General features: G+C 53.0%; 1 protein-coding gene across 1 annotated transcript in view; it reads right to left on the minus strand.

Annotated features, from left to right (window-relative positions):
- Nucleotides 1–11,692: 11,692 nt before the first annotated feature.
- The window catches only part of SARS1 (seryl-tRNA synthetase 1), a 33,767-nt gene continuing 30,985 nt past the window's right edge, over nt 11,693–14,474 (minus strand). The window contains 5 exon segments of the mRNA XM_033198039.1: nt 11,693–12,115; nt 12,473–12,602; nt 12,977–13,042; nt 13,299–13,456; nt 13,746–13,875. Of these exon segments, the coding sequence (XP_033053930.1) occupies nt 11,958–12,115; nt 12,473–12,602; nt 12,977–13,042; nt 13,299–13,456; nt 13,746–13,875 (642 nt within the window). The 3' untranslated portion in view covers nt 11,693–11,957.

The following is a 14,474-nucleotide window of genomic DNA, read 5'->3' on the forward strand; positions in this document are numbered from 1 at the left end:
CCCTGGTCACCCTGAGCACCGCGGGCTGCCGCCGCGCCTCCACCTGCGCTCCGGGCACTCACCACCTGCGCCCGCGGGCCCCGCGGCGCCCCTGGCCTTGCCGGGCCCCGGGTTCTCCCGCCTGCGCCCTGTGGAATCCTCCGCCCCTGTGGGATCGCCCACCTGCGCCCGTGTTGCCGCGCGCCCCGACCCCGGCCCGGCCCCGGCGGCCCCAGACGATCCCGCGCCGCCCGCTCGCGCCCCGCGTCCCCGCCGCGGCTGCTGCCTGTCGCCGCGGCCCCGGGCCCAGCCCCGCGCTCCCTCGCCTCCCCGGCGGGCGGGCGAGCTCTGCAGAGCCGCGGCGGCGGCGGCGGCGGCTCATTACCATAGACCTGCTCGCGCCGCTGCCGCCTTAAAGCGGCGACGTCGGCCGTGCCGAAGGAGGTGGGCCCCACCCAGCGCACTCCTCCGCGCCGACGCGCCAGGATTCCCTTCAGCAGAACCCCTCATCCCCATTTCCCCAGGCCGGCCTCGCCAGATGGCCGGTGTGAATTAGCGATCCGAAGCCACCCAGCCGATGATAGTCATGGTGGCAGTACCCTAAGTATGCCTAGAGGTTTCCGAAATATTTTAAGGGTTCTCAGAGGCCAAGTTCCCAGTTCATGCCAGTCCTAAGAGCCCTCATTGCTGTCCCCTCCCATAGGTCCCGGGTCAGACGGTTAAAAGGGCCCTGAGCAACACTACAAAGCCTCCAAAAGCTCAGAGAAGCACCCACAATGAGCTACTGAGCCCACTCCCTCCCTACCGTCTCCCCCACCCCACCCCACCAGCGAGGCTGCGGTGTGACCAGCATGCCCCTTGAGGTCCGGCTGCTGGAAGAATGACCCCAGCCTCGTGTTGGACACCACTTGGGCTTTTCCGGAGAGGTAAATTAGAAGCGTCAGAGCGGGTGGAAGCCAGGTGGTGTAAACACACTATCACCAGATTCGGAGGCCGGCTGCGGTGGAGCCTAGCTTTAACACAGGCTTCCTGGATCGGAGACAAGGGGCTTGCACTGCCCCCTGAGGTCCTGTCTAGAGAGTCGGCCTCTCACCCCCTTCTGCCTCCCTGTCCGTGTCCTGCGGCTACCCCCTCATTCCGCCACAGTTTTGTGACCAAGGAGGAGGCCCTACCCAGTACCCGGGCTCCAGACCTTCTTCTCGGTAGCTTCACTTGAGAGGGTGTGCGGGATTCCAGGGGACCTTGGAGAGGACCAGACATGAAGCTGGACCACGGAGAATCAGGCAGGAGCCGTGCAGGCGACCCAGAAAAGGCTTCCCTACATCCTGGAGCAGCCAGGGGGCCCAGTCAGGTGGTAGAGAGCTGGCCTCGGGGGAGGCCCTGGCCTGGGTCCCAGCCTCCAACCCCACAGCTGTGTGACCTTGCTCAAATTCTGTGCCTCGGTGTCCCTTTTTGTAAAATGAGGGGATTGAATAAGGTGAATGGTTCTCGAATGTTTATTTAGCAGTAGAATCCTTTTCTTCAAAAGAAATCTGAAGTGGAAGGCCAGAATATAGAACAGGCGAGTAGTGCTGCTGGGTTGAAGTGAGGGGGTCAGGACCTTGCCCCTCTTTACCACTCCCCCAACCAAGAAATCCCTGGGCTGCTCTGTGGAACTTGAGGGTCTGGAGGAACCCATCTGAAAAGTACTGGATCAGGTGCTCCCTTCTACCACTGCCCCCTGGTCACAGTGGTGCCACTCTCACTGGGTCACAGCAGAGGATTTCTAGCCCCAGGCCCAATGAATGTGTGACCACACAGTGAGGCCAAGGATGAGAAATCAGCTCTTCTCTTTTTCCCTGGGGAAACAGGAAAGGAGATGGGCCTGGAGTACAGCAAGAAAGATTAAGGTTAGACTGTGCTGGCAGGATGGAGAGAAGTAGGTAGCAGGGGGACCCATGGCTCAAGGAAATGCCCTCCCCTTTGACCAAACAGGAGCTTTCTTCCTCTGAGCAAGGCCAAGGGCAGCTCTGGAGATGGAGGTGTGGGTTACACAGCCTCCACGGGGCTCTGCCTCTCCAGACTTCCTCAGACTCTGGGGTTTGGAAGGATCTAGGGGCTGCTTGGGCATTTTGTTCTTCACCTAATAGCCATGTGGTGCAGAGAATGCTTGGAAATTATACCATCTGTTAATTATCCTTTGCATTGGGGTTGGGTAATGAGACTGTCATTTCTGGTGAAGGCCCAAGCCAACCCGTGGAGACGCTGCAGCTCTCCATTCATCTCTCTCCCTGTGTTGCTAAAATAAGCTTTCTGGGTGGGAGGAAAGAGTAGCCCTGGCTCTGGATCATGGAATGTGGTTCTGGAGCTTTGCACCTTGAGGCAGGGTTGCCAGGGAAGGCATGAGCACAGGAGACCCCTCCAGGTGGCTGGCCTTTCCACCCAAGGGCGGATAGGTTGGGGGATCCAAGGAACGCTTCGCTTCATCCCCAGGCATGCTTGGCAAATAGTCCTTAATCCTCCCCGGTCCTCCCTCCCGGGGCACAGGACGGAGCTCTCTCCCATGACTTCCTCAGATACTCAGATACTTCCAACTCCCAAAAGCAGGAGGGAATTTCCAAGTTTCATAGGCATCACTGAGAGTCTCCAATGAGGGAGGGGCTGCCCTGGTGGAGGCCTCCCTGATTCCCAGGGAAGGGCTGCCTGCTTCATGGAGCTTCCCAGTTGTAAGGAAGCTATGGACCTCCCTCCTATGTGTAAGGGACATTTAGGCTTCCTTTCTGCGTAGCTTCTAGGTGCTATCAAGGGGCAGCAAGGGCTTGGGGTCTGTTAAAAGAGAATTTATTGCCCTTCTAGTCCAAACCTCCCACTTCACAGTGGAGGCTCTGGGAAGGAAGGAGACCTGCTTGGCTGGCCTTGGGGCTATCCTTTAGCTCTGATGGGATTTCCTTACTCAGCTTGCTTCCTGAGGGCCCCCTGGATAAGGCACAGGGGTCGCATGGGTGAAGTGCTCCAGAAGCAAATGAGACAGAAAAGGCTAAAGGAATTCAGAGGAGAGAGTGGTGAGGGTGGAGGAAATCCCAGAGGGCCTCCTAGGGGAGACAGGACTTGGGCTGCATCTTCAAGAATCAGGAACAGCATTCCTGGAAGAGGAATTCATTAGTTAAGTCTCTTAAGCTATACATTAAGTGTCTTCTCCATGATTATATCGTTAGTAATGGAAGAACTAGGATTTGGACCCAGGCAATCTGGCCCAGAGCCTACGCTCTTAAGCAGTACACTATGAATGAATGAAATGAATGAATGAATGAAATGCAAGCATCAGCTTGGCTGGAGCCGAGATTGGGGTGGACCTCCTGTGGCCCAGCACACTGGAGGGGCAGACAGGGGCCACACTGCGAAGAACAAGGTGAGCTCTGCCTTGGGCAGATCCTTGTGGGCTGAAATTCTGGAACCAATGGCCTGCAGGGAAGGAGGGGTAGGGAGGGAGGCCGCTGATGGGAACAGTCATGGTGACCTTCTGTGGGTGGGCAGGGCAGTTTCTCTGGAAGGAGAGAATGGGGAAGAGGCCCTGGCACCCGATCCCATTTCTGGACTCCGTGCTGCTTTAGAAAGGGCATAGAAACCAGAAGGAGAGAACCTGGCCATGAGGGTTTCCTGGACTGTGGGGTGAGTGGCGTGAAGGGACCAGGAGCCAGCAGACTGGGGGGTGGGGGCGGCCAGAAACCTGAACACCCTTTGCTCTATACTTACCTGCCATGCCTCGTCCACTGTTCCCCACTTTCTTCAAGGCTGGAGGGTGCACTCCTTGTGGGGGCTCTGTTGTTTCTCAGTGCCCCACTTCAGGTCTGTCACAGAGGGGGATACTCAGTCAGGATTTTATGGATTCTTCATGTGGTCACTTCCCCCCAAACCAGTCTCTGCTCGGCAGTCAAAGTAATTTTTTTTAAAACTATTAAACATTTTTTAGGTTTAAAAAACCTCCCCCAGTTTTTTATTTGAGAAAATTTCAAACATTCAGAAAAATCGAAAGAGTGGTGTAATGGTATAAATAATACCAGATATTCTCCTGCTAGATTCAACAATATTTTCTATTTTATTTTTTTCAGACAGCGTCTCACTCTGCTGCCCAGGCTGGAGTGCAGTGGTGCGATCACAGCTCACTGCAGCCTCCACTGCTTGAAAATAGCCCCAAGCGGCCCTCCCACCTCAGCTTCCTGAACAGCTGCGGCTACAGGCGCAGGCCGCCAATGCCCAGCTATTTTTTTTTTTTTTTTTTTTTTTTTAGAGACGGGGTCTTGCTGTGTTGCACAGGCTGATCTCAAATCTTGGTCTCAAGTGGGATTACATATGTGAGCCACTGTGCCTGGTGTCTGGATTCAATAATTGTTGACACTCTGCTTTATCTCTCTCAATTTTTGAAGAATGAGAGGAAAATAAGGTGCCTGAGCCCTGGGCCCCTCCACAGGCAGCTCCTGAGAGTTAGGGAATGAAGAATTTTTTTTTTTTTTAATTTTTTGGGTGCAGAGTCTTGCTCTGTCGCCCAGGCTGGAGTGCAGTGGCACGATCTTGGCTCACCACAACCTCCGCCTCTCGGGTTCAAGTGATTCTCCTGCCTTAGCCTCCAAGTAGCTGGGATGACAGGCATGCACCACCATGTGCGGCTAACTTTTGTATTTTTAGTAGAGATGGGAGTTCACTATGTTGGCCAGGCTGGTCTCGAACTCTTAACCTCATGATCCACCTGCCTTGGCCTCCCAAAGTGCTGGGATTACAGGTGTGAGCCACCACGTCCAGCCAGGAATGCAGTTTTGTGGTTAAAGTGAATGAGTTTGGAGCTGCCCTTAGAGTAGCCTAGAGACCCAGCTGGCCTACCAGATGGTGGCTCCAGTCATACATGGACATCTGGTCAGCCCTCTCTGCCATCCATCCACTCATCCATCCATCCATCCATCCATCCATCCATCCATCCTTCCTTCCTCCTTTCAGGTATTCGTTTTTTGACCAATATTTTCCAAGGGCCTCCCCTTCTTCCCTTTCTTACACACCCACAGGACTGCTGCTTCGACCAGGAACATGAAGGGGAATTCCTGGTGTCATCTAATATCCAATCCAATCCAAATTCCTTACTGTCTCCCAAAGGTCTTAGACAGCTGCTGCTTTCAAGTTTGTGGATTACATTTGGTCACATGTCAGTTTTTAATTTTTTTTAAATTTCTCTTTCTTTCCTTTTTGGTGACATCAACTGAAGAGTCCAGTTTTCTTGTTGAAGTGCCACATTCTGGATTTATCTGATTAAAGGACACCTAATGGTATCCTTCACAGGGTACTATTGCACCGCCTTAGATCTGAGCATGTGACTTCCCTTTTGAAAACCCTGCCTTGGGCCTCTGTTGTATCTTGAATAAAATCCAGCGTCCTTATATTTATCCACAAAGTCCAGTGTGGAGTGGCCCTGCCTGTTCTCACTCCTCCCCTCTCACTCTGTTCTGGACACGCTGGCTGCCTTCCAGCTGTTGAACATGGCAGTCTTAAATGCCCCCACTTTCCTGGCACGTATGACAACTTGTAATTACATAAAGTATTTACATGGCTAACATCTGTCTTACCCACTGGCGGTGAGCTCCAGGACCAATGAGAACACATATGTCTTGAATGCCTACACCTGGCACCTAGCACCGGACTGACACAGAGTAGGCACGTGGAAAATATTGGTCAAAAAATGAAAACATGGGCCAGGCATAGTGGCTCATGCCTGTAATCCCAGAACACTGGGAGGCCAACATAGGCTGATCACTTGAAGTCAGAAGTTTGAGACCAGCCTGGCCAACATTGCAAAACTCTGTCTCTACAAAAAAATACAAAAATTAGCTGGGCGTGGTGGCATGAGCCTGCAATCCCAACTGCTTGGGAGGCTGAGATGTGAGAATCACTTGAACCCAGGAGGCAGAGGTTGCAGTGAACTGAGATCATGCCACTGTACTCCAGCCTGGGTGACAGAGTAAGACTCTGTCTTTACAAAAAAAAAAAAGATAAAAGATAAAATGAATACATGAATGGAGGACGGATGGCAGAAAGGGGTGACCAGGTGTCCCTTTAGGCTTGGAGCCACCATCTGGTAGGCCAGTTGGGTCTCTAGCTGTTCTAAGGGCAGCAGCTGTGAACTCATTCACTTTAACCACAAAACTGCATTCCCCATGCCTGCTGCAGCCAGGGGTAGAGGTTTTGATGTCCCATCCCTGTGAGACAGACCTTCTTTGGGGCTTGTTAAAAGATGATATTGGATGCTTTATCCTAGTGATCGATTCAACCCACAGTGCCAGTGTACTTTGTCAAGGGTGGCTTAATAGGCCCAGCATTCCATAAGGATGTAGAGCCGTCTAAGATCCAGCTGAGAACACTTTTGGCCTCTGAGCACAGGGCGGAAAGAGATGGAACCTGGGACTGAGCTTCGAGAGGCAAATCCCCAAGCACCCTCTGAATAATGTGACTGATCTGTTCAGATTGTCAGAGCAGGCCGAGGAGGGAGGTCCTGTCTGGCCAGAGCCGTGCTCCAGCCACAGGAATAGGTAACTAAGTGTGAGAGGTACACAAATGAACTATGTCCTCAAGGAACAGCCAGTCCCTTGGACAGAGACAAAAGCTGTCACAGAGCAATAGTCACTAATACTTTTGTGTGGGGGTGGAGGAGTGAGGGAGGGCTTTTTAAAGAAGGTGGCATTTGGCCGGGCGTGGTGGCTCGCACCTGTATTCCCAGCACTTTGGGAGGCCTAGATGGGCGGATTGCCTGTGGTCAGGAGTTTGAGACCAGTGTGACCAACATGGAGAAACCCCGTCTCTGCTAAAAATACAAAATTAGCCAGGCCTGACGGCGCATGCCTGTAATCCCAACTACTCAGGAGGCTGAGGCAGGAGAATCGCTTGAACCCGGGAGGCAGAGGTTGCAGTGAGCCGAGATCGCGCCATTGCACTCCAGCCTGGGCAACAAGAGTGAAACTCCGTCTGAAAAAAAGAAGAAGAAGAAGGTGGCATTTGAGCTATCTTGAAGAGGAAGGAATAATTCCACTAATAGGCAGGAGGAAAAGGCATCCAGGCAGGGGAACAGCGTGAGCAAGCGTGGAGAGGTGCAACGCACGGTCAGTGCCGGGACACAGGGGGAAACAAGGGGGTGGTGGGAATAAGGAGCAGAGAGCCGTTAATCTGAACTGGGGGCACATTTTGATGAGCTGGGACTCCAGCTGAGAAGTCTGGACCTTGTAAGTTGAGGGGAACCATCTGAGATGTTTTGGCAGGGGAGGAATGATCATGGCTGTGCTATCTGGCAGGCTAATCTGGCACAGTGAGGAGGCTGCGCCAGAAGAAGGGACTGAGGTCCAGCAGACTAGCAAGGAGGCCGCTGCAATAGTGCAGGAGGAGGAGGGCCTGTGCTGGGGCCAGGGAGCAGGCTGTCAAGGGGACAGACCTGAGTGATGAAGACTCAATGGTGCTGCGAAACAGACTGGCCCCTGGGGATGGAGAGGAGGGAGTTGTCCAGGGTGAGTCTCAGGTGTGTGTTGGGGTGCCTGAATACTAAGAGGAGATGCCCAATGTGTATGCTGGGGGTGGGTGGAGATGCTCAGATGAGAGAGAATGGAATTGAGAGCCCTGCATGTGGAGGTCACAGAGCAGCAGGGAAAGTGGAGGCAGAGACCAGCATTAGGGTCAGGTGCCATCTCCTGACCCTGCCCACATCTCCAGCCTCCAGTTAGTATCACCCTTACTCTGTGCTCCAGCCATTCAGGCCTTCTTTCTGTCCCCTCATGCAGTTTCCTCTGGAGGAGTTCACCTTCCCTCTGAGGGGGATGGGGGGGAAGAAGGGCCGGGAATGTTAATGAGGTAGCAGAGCCTGCAAGTGTCCACTGTTCATTCATCTTTCAGGGTCAGGAGCCAGACGGGATTGTAATTTGACAGGAGCAGCAGGACTGCAGGATGGCTATTTTCAGATGGGGAATATGTAAGCAGGTCTGGACTGAGAGGACGCGGGACGGGAGGTTCAGCAGAGAGCTAGCTCAAGAACAAGGACTCAGGGGACGCAGGACAGTGGTGAGATCCAGGGCACAAGTAGACAAGACTTGGTTTTGGAGAAGGAGTTAAAAAAAAAAGGTTTTCTCTGAGACAAGATGGAAGGAGGCAAGGATGAAACCTATTCCAAATGGGAGCGTAATTCTTCAGTTTCTTCAGGGTTTAAAAACCACTTGTCCCAGAAGGTCACACAGTCTTATCAGCAATTTACACCTCAATGAAAATAAACTCCCAGACCATTTTGACAGCAGGTTTGTGTAGGAGGAAGGAAAGCAAGTCCTACGGAGGGACAGGGACCAGTCTCCAAAATGCAGGGCTTGTGAACCAGCCAGTCAGAGCAGCAGAAGAGGACCTGCCCCTCCATAACAAGAGGTTCTCTTGGAGGTGGCTGGGACACCCTACCTCTGCCTGAAGGTCCCAGAGAGGTAGAGACCTGGAGTTCAGGGCTTCTTTCCCGGCAGGTGGATGGGGAGCTGCACATTGCTGGGTTTCTGCAACATGAACCTGCCTGCAGCACCCTCACCCCGCCCCCATGGGGAGGGCTTTTTTTTTTGAGACAGAATTTCGCTCTTGTTGCCTGAGCTGGAGTGCAATGGCATCTCCGCCTCCCAGGTGCAAGTGATTCTCCTGTCTCAGCCTCCGGAGTAGCTGGGATTACAGGCACGCACCACTGCACTCGGCTAATTTTTTGTATTTCTAGTAGAGATGGGGTTTCACCATGTTGGCCAGGCTGGTCTTGAACTCCTGACTTCAGGTAATCTGCCCACCTAGGCGCCCCAAAGTGCTGGGATTACAAGTTGGCTTTTAGGAGGGCTCTTAAAAGGGCAATGTCAGAGGCTGAGGAATCAGCCCCTCCAGGACCTGGCCAAGTCCAGGCTGCAAGGATGCCTCTCCTTTTGTACCTGGGAAGAGCTGCTGGGGAGCCCCATGTTGCGAGGTAACTGGGGGAGCGGCCCAGGCCCCTCATCCTGGCACAGGCTTGGACACGCAGCACATTTGTCTGGGGCCCATCCCAGCTCTGTCAGACTCACCCTGGGAGTGCAGCCAGGGCCAGCCCTGCCGCGTACCCCCGGGAAGGATGCCGACTTGGGGAGAGGAGGCACTCTCAGGACCTGGGGTAAACTGGAAAAGCTTCAGGGGAGGAAAAGCAGGACAGACGGCTAGGAGAATGTTGGTTCCCAGGAGTGAGGTTTCAGTGTTTGGCTAAGGAGCTGCCCTGCCCACCCTGGACTATGAGCGCAGGCAGGTCCCTGGGTCTTACATTGGGTCCCCAGTTACCAGACTCTTTAGAATTTCTGGAGGTCTGGTTCATGGTTGTCTCTCTTGGTGGAGAGGCCAGACTGTTGGTCCCAGTGTTTTCTCTCACTCCCTGCCTAAAGCACCCAGACCTGCATCTTGGGCCCTGAACACCTGGGTGTGGGAACCCACGGCTGGTGAGGGACCCAGGGCTCTGACTCACTCCACTAGGCCTCCGCAGGGTGTTTGCTAACTGAGGTAACCTGGGTAGCTAAGGTTGGAGATGGGGCAGGTCAAGGTGCCAGGGATGAGGGCATCAGGCGTGGGATGGGGAGGCAACTGGCAGGGTGGAGTCAAGGCTACTGGGCCTGTTCCCAAATGCTCGGCTTCCAGGTGGGTTGGCCCCTCCTAAGTGAAGCTTGCATCAGCCCCATCCCACTGCCTCAGGGAGGGAGAGTGTCTGGTTTTCCCTCTCTGAAGGAAGGCGAACCACACCTTTCCCAACAGTTATTGGAGAGCAAAAACTGTGTTACATTCTTTCTTCTGTAAACCCTGCTCCTAATGGTGCCTGGCCCAGGGTAAGCACTCGGTGGCTGTGTGTGCCCTCCTGCTGTTGTGCTCTTGGGCATGACCTGTGGGGAGGGACCTCAGCCACAGTCAGCCTTGCCTTCATTACCATTGACTTCCTCTCCTCTGGCTTCTGGGAGCACGGGGTCCCTTACAATTACTCTCTACCAGGCCAGTTCGTCCATACAGCTGTCTTCCTAGCCAGTTTCCTACACCAGTCCCCACATGGGCAGGAGGAAGGCTGGCAGGGGAAGCTGGGCTGCCCAGGGCGGGAGGGTCTCTCTGCACAAAGCAGCTGGGAGTCCAGGCAGCCAGCTCCAGCAGGTTAGGTCAGCTAGGTCCCCAGGGACTCAGAGCCCCAGCTTCTGCCCTCCCACAGAGCTCTCGGGGCCATGGCAGAAAGCAGAACCTCCTACTGGTAGGAAGTCACAGGCACCAGGAGCCAAAGCAGGTAGGCGTGGGGAGTGGAACAGGCAGCTGTAGGGACTTCTAAAGCAGAGCAGGGGCATTCAGGGCCCTGTGAGAGTTCCCAGTGGGCTTCTGGAATGGTATAGGGGGTGGGGCAAAACTAGCCTCCTGCTCCCTGTATAAGCTGCCTTTCTTCAAACCAAAGAGTTGAGGCCACAGGAATGTGAGTTTCTGGTCCTTCTGAATTACAAATGGGAGCAGCTTGCTTTGCCCCTTCTGGCTTTGTTATCCCAGAGCTGGGGCAATGGGCTATATATAGCCCAGGCGGGCTGCTTGGGTCTGCCTGTGGGCTCCCAGCTGGCATGGCCAGGTAAGACAAGAGAGCCACTGTCACCCTTTCACACACCTACCTCACTTTTGACAGGGTTTCCAATAGCAAGATTAATAGGATCAATCCCAAGCCCTCAGTGGAAAACAGAGCACATGGCCCCTTTTGCCTTGGTACCATGCTCCAGCAGTCCCAGGGAAGTCGCTGCTCAGGGACTAAGGAAGCTGAGGTGAGATAAAGGCTCCTAAGTGACAGCCCAGTTCACATTCCAGCTCTCAACCTCCCAAGGAAACATAAAGCACTGCCGAGGAGTCAGGACTTCCGACCTCCACCAGGCCACATTGTCTCATCTCCCTTACCATCCTTGTATTTCTGTCTTCCAAAGGATGGAACAGGCATAATCATATAATCATGTCCCCCACCCTACCTTCTGGGACCATCACAAAGATAAAAGAGATCACCTATAGGGAGTATTTTAACCTCCTAGGAAAGAGGCATTAAACTAACAGAAGCTGTTATTAAAGTTTAGGGTTTGTAGATTGCAGATGAAAGGCAGCAGGTAAATAAACAGCCTGAACATCAGCCTCCCCTGCGAAAGGAACTGGCTATTAGGGCAACAGTGGGAGCTCCACAAAGGGACTACAACATTTTTCTCCTCTCGTCTGCCCTGCTGGCTATCTCAGTCCTTTGGAGGTGCAGCAGCAAGATGGTATGCAGTTGGTCTCCCCATGTAGGGGTGGCTGTAACGAGAGAAACTGCTGTTAATAAGTCCCCAACCTGTGCTAGGGATAGAAGCTAGGGGCTCTTCTGGATTCAATACAGCCTCTCCCTTTCCACAGAGTCGTTTGTAGGGATCAGAAGTGCTAAGAGGCTTTTAAAACAGTTCTGGCTCTAAGCCAGTCCTACCTTAATGATTTCAAGCAGGAACATATTTGTAAAGGAGGATCCTGGCCCTTGCCATGCAAGCTTGTGTGATTCAGACTCCATTTTCCACCTGCCTCTTGAGCCTTTTCTAAGTGTACCCCTCCCTTCACCTACCTGTTCAAAGGCTCTGTAACTTGCTAACTGGAGGGAGCAGCCTAATTTGGAAGGAAAAGCAGAAGTGTGTATCAGGGAGAACCGTCAGAGGCGGGGTTCAAGCCCCAGGAAGAAGACTGAGGAAGAGTCCTAAGCCCTCCCCAGAGATGCTTTATTGCATGGTTTCATCAGTCATCAGTGAGGGGTTCCTATGCCCATGCAAGGAGACAGGAACATCTGTGTGGTACACGGCACTGCTCCCCTCTCAGCTACACAGTCAGATGGGGGCAGGGCGATGAATGGGTGCTTGGCTTCCCTGCTGTTGGGCAGGCTCTGAGATCTCAGCAGACAGAAATGAAAGCAAACAGGGACGCAGGACTGTTCAGGCGTCGGTGACCTCCATGCTCTGCAGCCTGCTTTCTAGGGTGGCGCCTCTCGCTGCCGCTTGCTTTTGGCTGCCCTCACGTTGCTTCTTCTGCTTCTTGGATGGCTCCTGGTCAATGGGTGCAGGCTTCACAAAGGGGATCCGTTCTTGCAGTCCTGGGGGGGAAGAGTCAACCACATGACCTATTGCTTCTCAGCCAGTCAAAGCCCTAAGACCTCTGGGGAGAATTCAACAAGACAATGATCCCTTTGAACAGAGGGGTCCCTTTGATAGGCACCCGTTTCCTTTATTCTTTTCTTCCCTAGTCTGAATCTTAGCAGCCTTTCCGTATCATACCTGCACTGGCTACTTTCTCAACCAGGCCCCCTGCCCTGCCCAGCCCGAGACGGCAGACAAGAGTTTCAGGGGCTGTGTCCGAACAAAAAAACCTGCTATACCTGAAAGGGGCCTGCTCTTTTGAAGAGTGTGAAGACAGAAAAGAGGAGGGTGATGAGATGAGCTGGGAGTTTTACCTGGCGGCATGAACTCCTTCAATTTCTCAGGCACAGTGATGCCCTTCTCTGTCTGGTAGTTCTCCAGGATGGCGCAGATGGTACGGGTAGTGGCGCACATGGTAGCATTGAGCATATGGACAAATTCCACCTGGGAAGACAGGGTCCCAGAGGGGAAGTCGGGCTCAACTCTCAGCTGTTCTTACGGACGGCCAGGAACCATCCATTCAACCAGACTTCCCCAACCACAACTGTCCAAATCAAAATGATGGGTTCGACCCCTTAGCAACTTTTTTCTGAATTTGAATTATTTGATATTTATTGCCTGTTAGATAACTGCAGAAAGATCCCTCATGTCTCCATGAGTGACAAGTGGTAGCTTCTGGTAGTTTGAGGAGTTGGGCCCTTTGAGGGAAGGAAGAAACTACTATTGTGGCCTTTCCTTTTCACCCCTTTCAAGCCCCTGACTTGGAAAAGAGTAGGGCCTGAAAATTGGGTTTGAAGAGAACAGCTTACAACCCAGACCTTCTTGGGTGAGAAGAGGGAAGCCTCCAACTTGTTCTGTGTAGATAAATGGAGATTATTCTTTCTCTGGAGTTAAGAAAAACAAAGCCAGAAAGAGAAAAGCTAGAATTACCTTACAGAAGAGAGCTAGATTCAGGTTTCTAGCTAAAAGAACTCAGTCCTGACTCAGTAGAAGGCATTTTCAGATTCCCTTTTTGGTCTGGATTGAGAAGCTCAGATTTTCCCATGATGCTGGGGACGAGTGCACCCCAGAGGCTGAGAAATAAGACGGACGGGCCGTGTACTGAAGGCTCTGCTTCCCACCTCCCTGGGGGCCATCTACCTTGTCCATCATCTTCTTGGTTTGCCCATATCGGATTCGAAGCCGGCGAGCCTGGTAATCCGTGCAATTAGAACAGGAGACCAACTCACGGAAGGCTCCTGAGCCCGGAAACCAGGCCTCCAGGTCAAGCTTCTTACTGGCAGCATGATTCAAAGAACCTGTAAGGAAAAACCCCTAGAACTCATGAAGGAGGGATGGTATTTCAGAAGGCTAACCTTTAGCAAGCCTGGAGAATTCTGTAATTCATGTCCTGTCTCCAGAGGTGAAATCACATCCAGATATTCTTAACACCAAATACTCCCCAGTGAGAAGAGGGTAATATTTTAATTAATGTGGGCAATGAGTCGACTTGTGATCTGTTTCTCTGTGTGGCAGCTCAGCTGGTGAGGGTGGCTGGCGTCTGTGGGATGCAGGAAAGGGAGGCTGGGAAGAGGCTGGGTCCCATACCTGAGACAATATTCACGATGTGGTAAGGAATGCCCAGGGACTGGTAGAACTCCTCTGCGGTAGTAATCATCTCTTCAAACATCTCCCACGACTTGTTGTCATGCGGTGACGAGTACACAAACTGTTCAATCTGCAGAGAGGGACCCAAAGAGATGGTGACAGCAGTATAGGGTGAATAAAGGACTGCAGCGGAAGACATCCTTGCCATGAAGACCTGTTTCCACACCACTGGGAGGCAGACAAGGCTGGGCCCCCAGCAACTGGGACCGGACCACAAGAGCAAATGCTTATGGCGCAAGCTTCCCATATGCATGCCAGCCCTGTTCTGAGTGCTTTATATATATTGATGGGGATAATCCTCACAATAGGCCACAATAGGCCTGGTGAGGCAGGCACCGTTACTGTTATCCTCTTCGTACAAACGCAGAAGTGGAGCACTGGGGGCTTATGTATTTTGCCCAATGTTACACAGCTGGTGAGTGGCAAAGCCGCAGCCTGGTTTCAGGGTCCATACTCCATGCCACTCTACCACGCACTTCCCCAGAAACACAGAGGTAAGCAATGAGAGGAAAAGCTGGAGCCAGGATGGGCCTCAGCAACACAGATCCCATCTCTCGTCTAACCCTTCTGGAGAGAGAGAAAGGTCCACTCCTTACCCTGACTCATCTACTCACCTTCTCAAACTGATGGACTCGGAAGATGCCACGGGTGTCACGGCCATGGGAGCCC

Source organism: Trachypithecus francoisi, unplaced genomic scaffold (assembly GCF_009764315.1).
Source record: "Trachypithecus francoisi isolate TF-2019V2 unplaced genomic scaffold, Tfra_2.0 Lachesis_group5, whole genome shotgun sequence".
In the NCBI taxonomy this organism is placed as follows: domain Eukaryota; kingdom Metazoa; phylum Chordata; class Mammalia; order Primates; family Cercopithecidae; genus Trachypithecus; species Trachypithecus francoisi.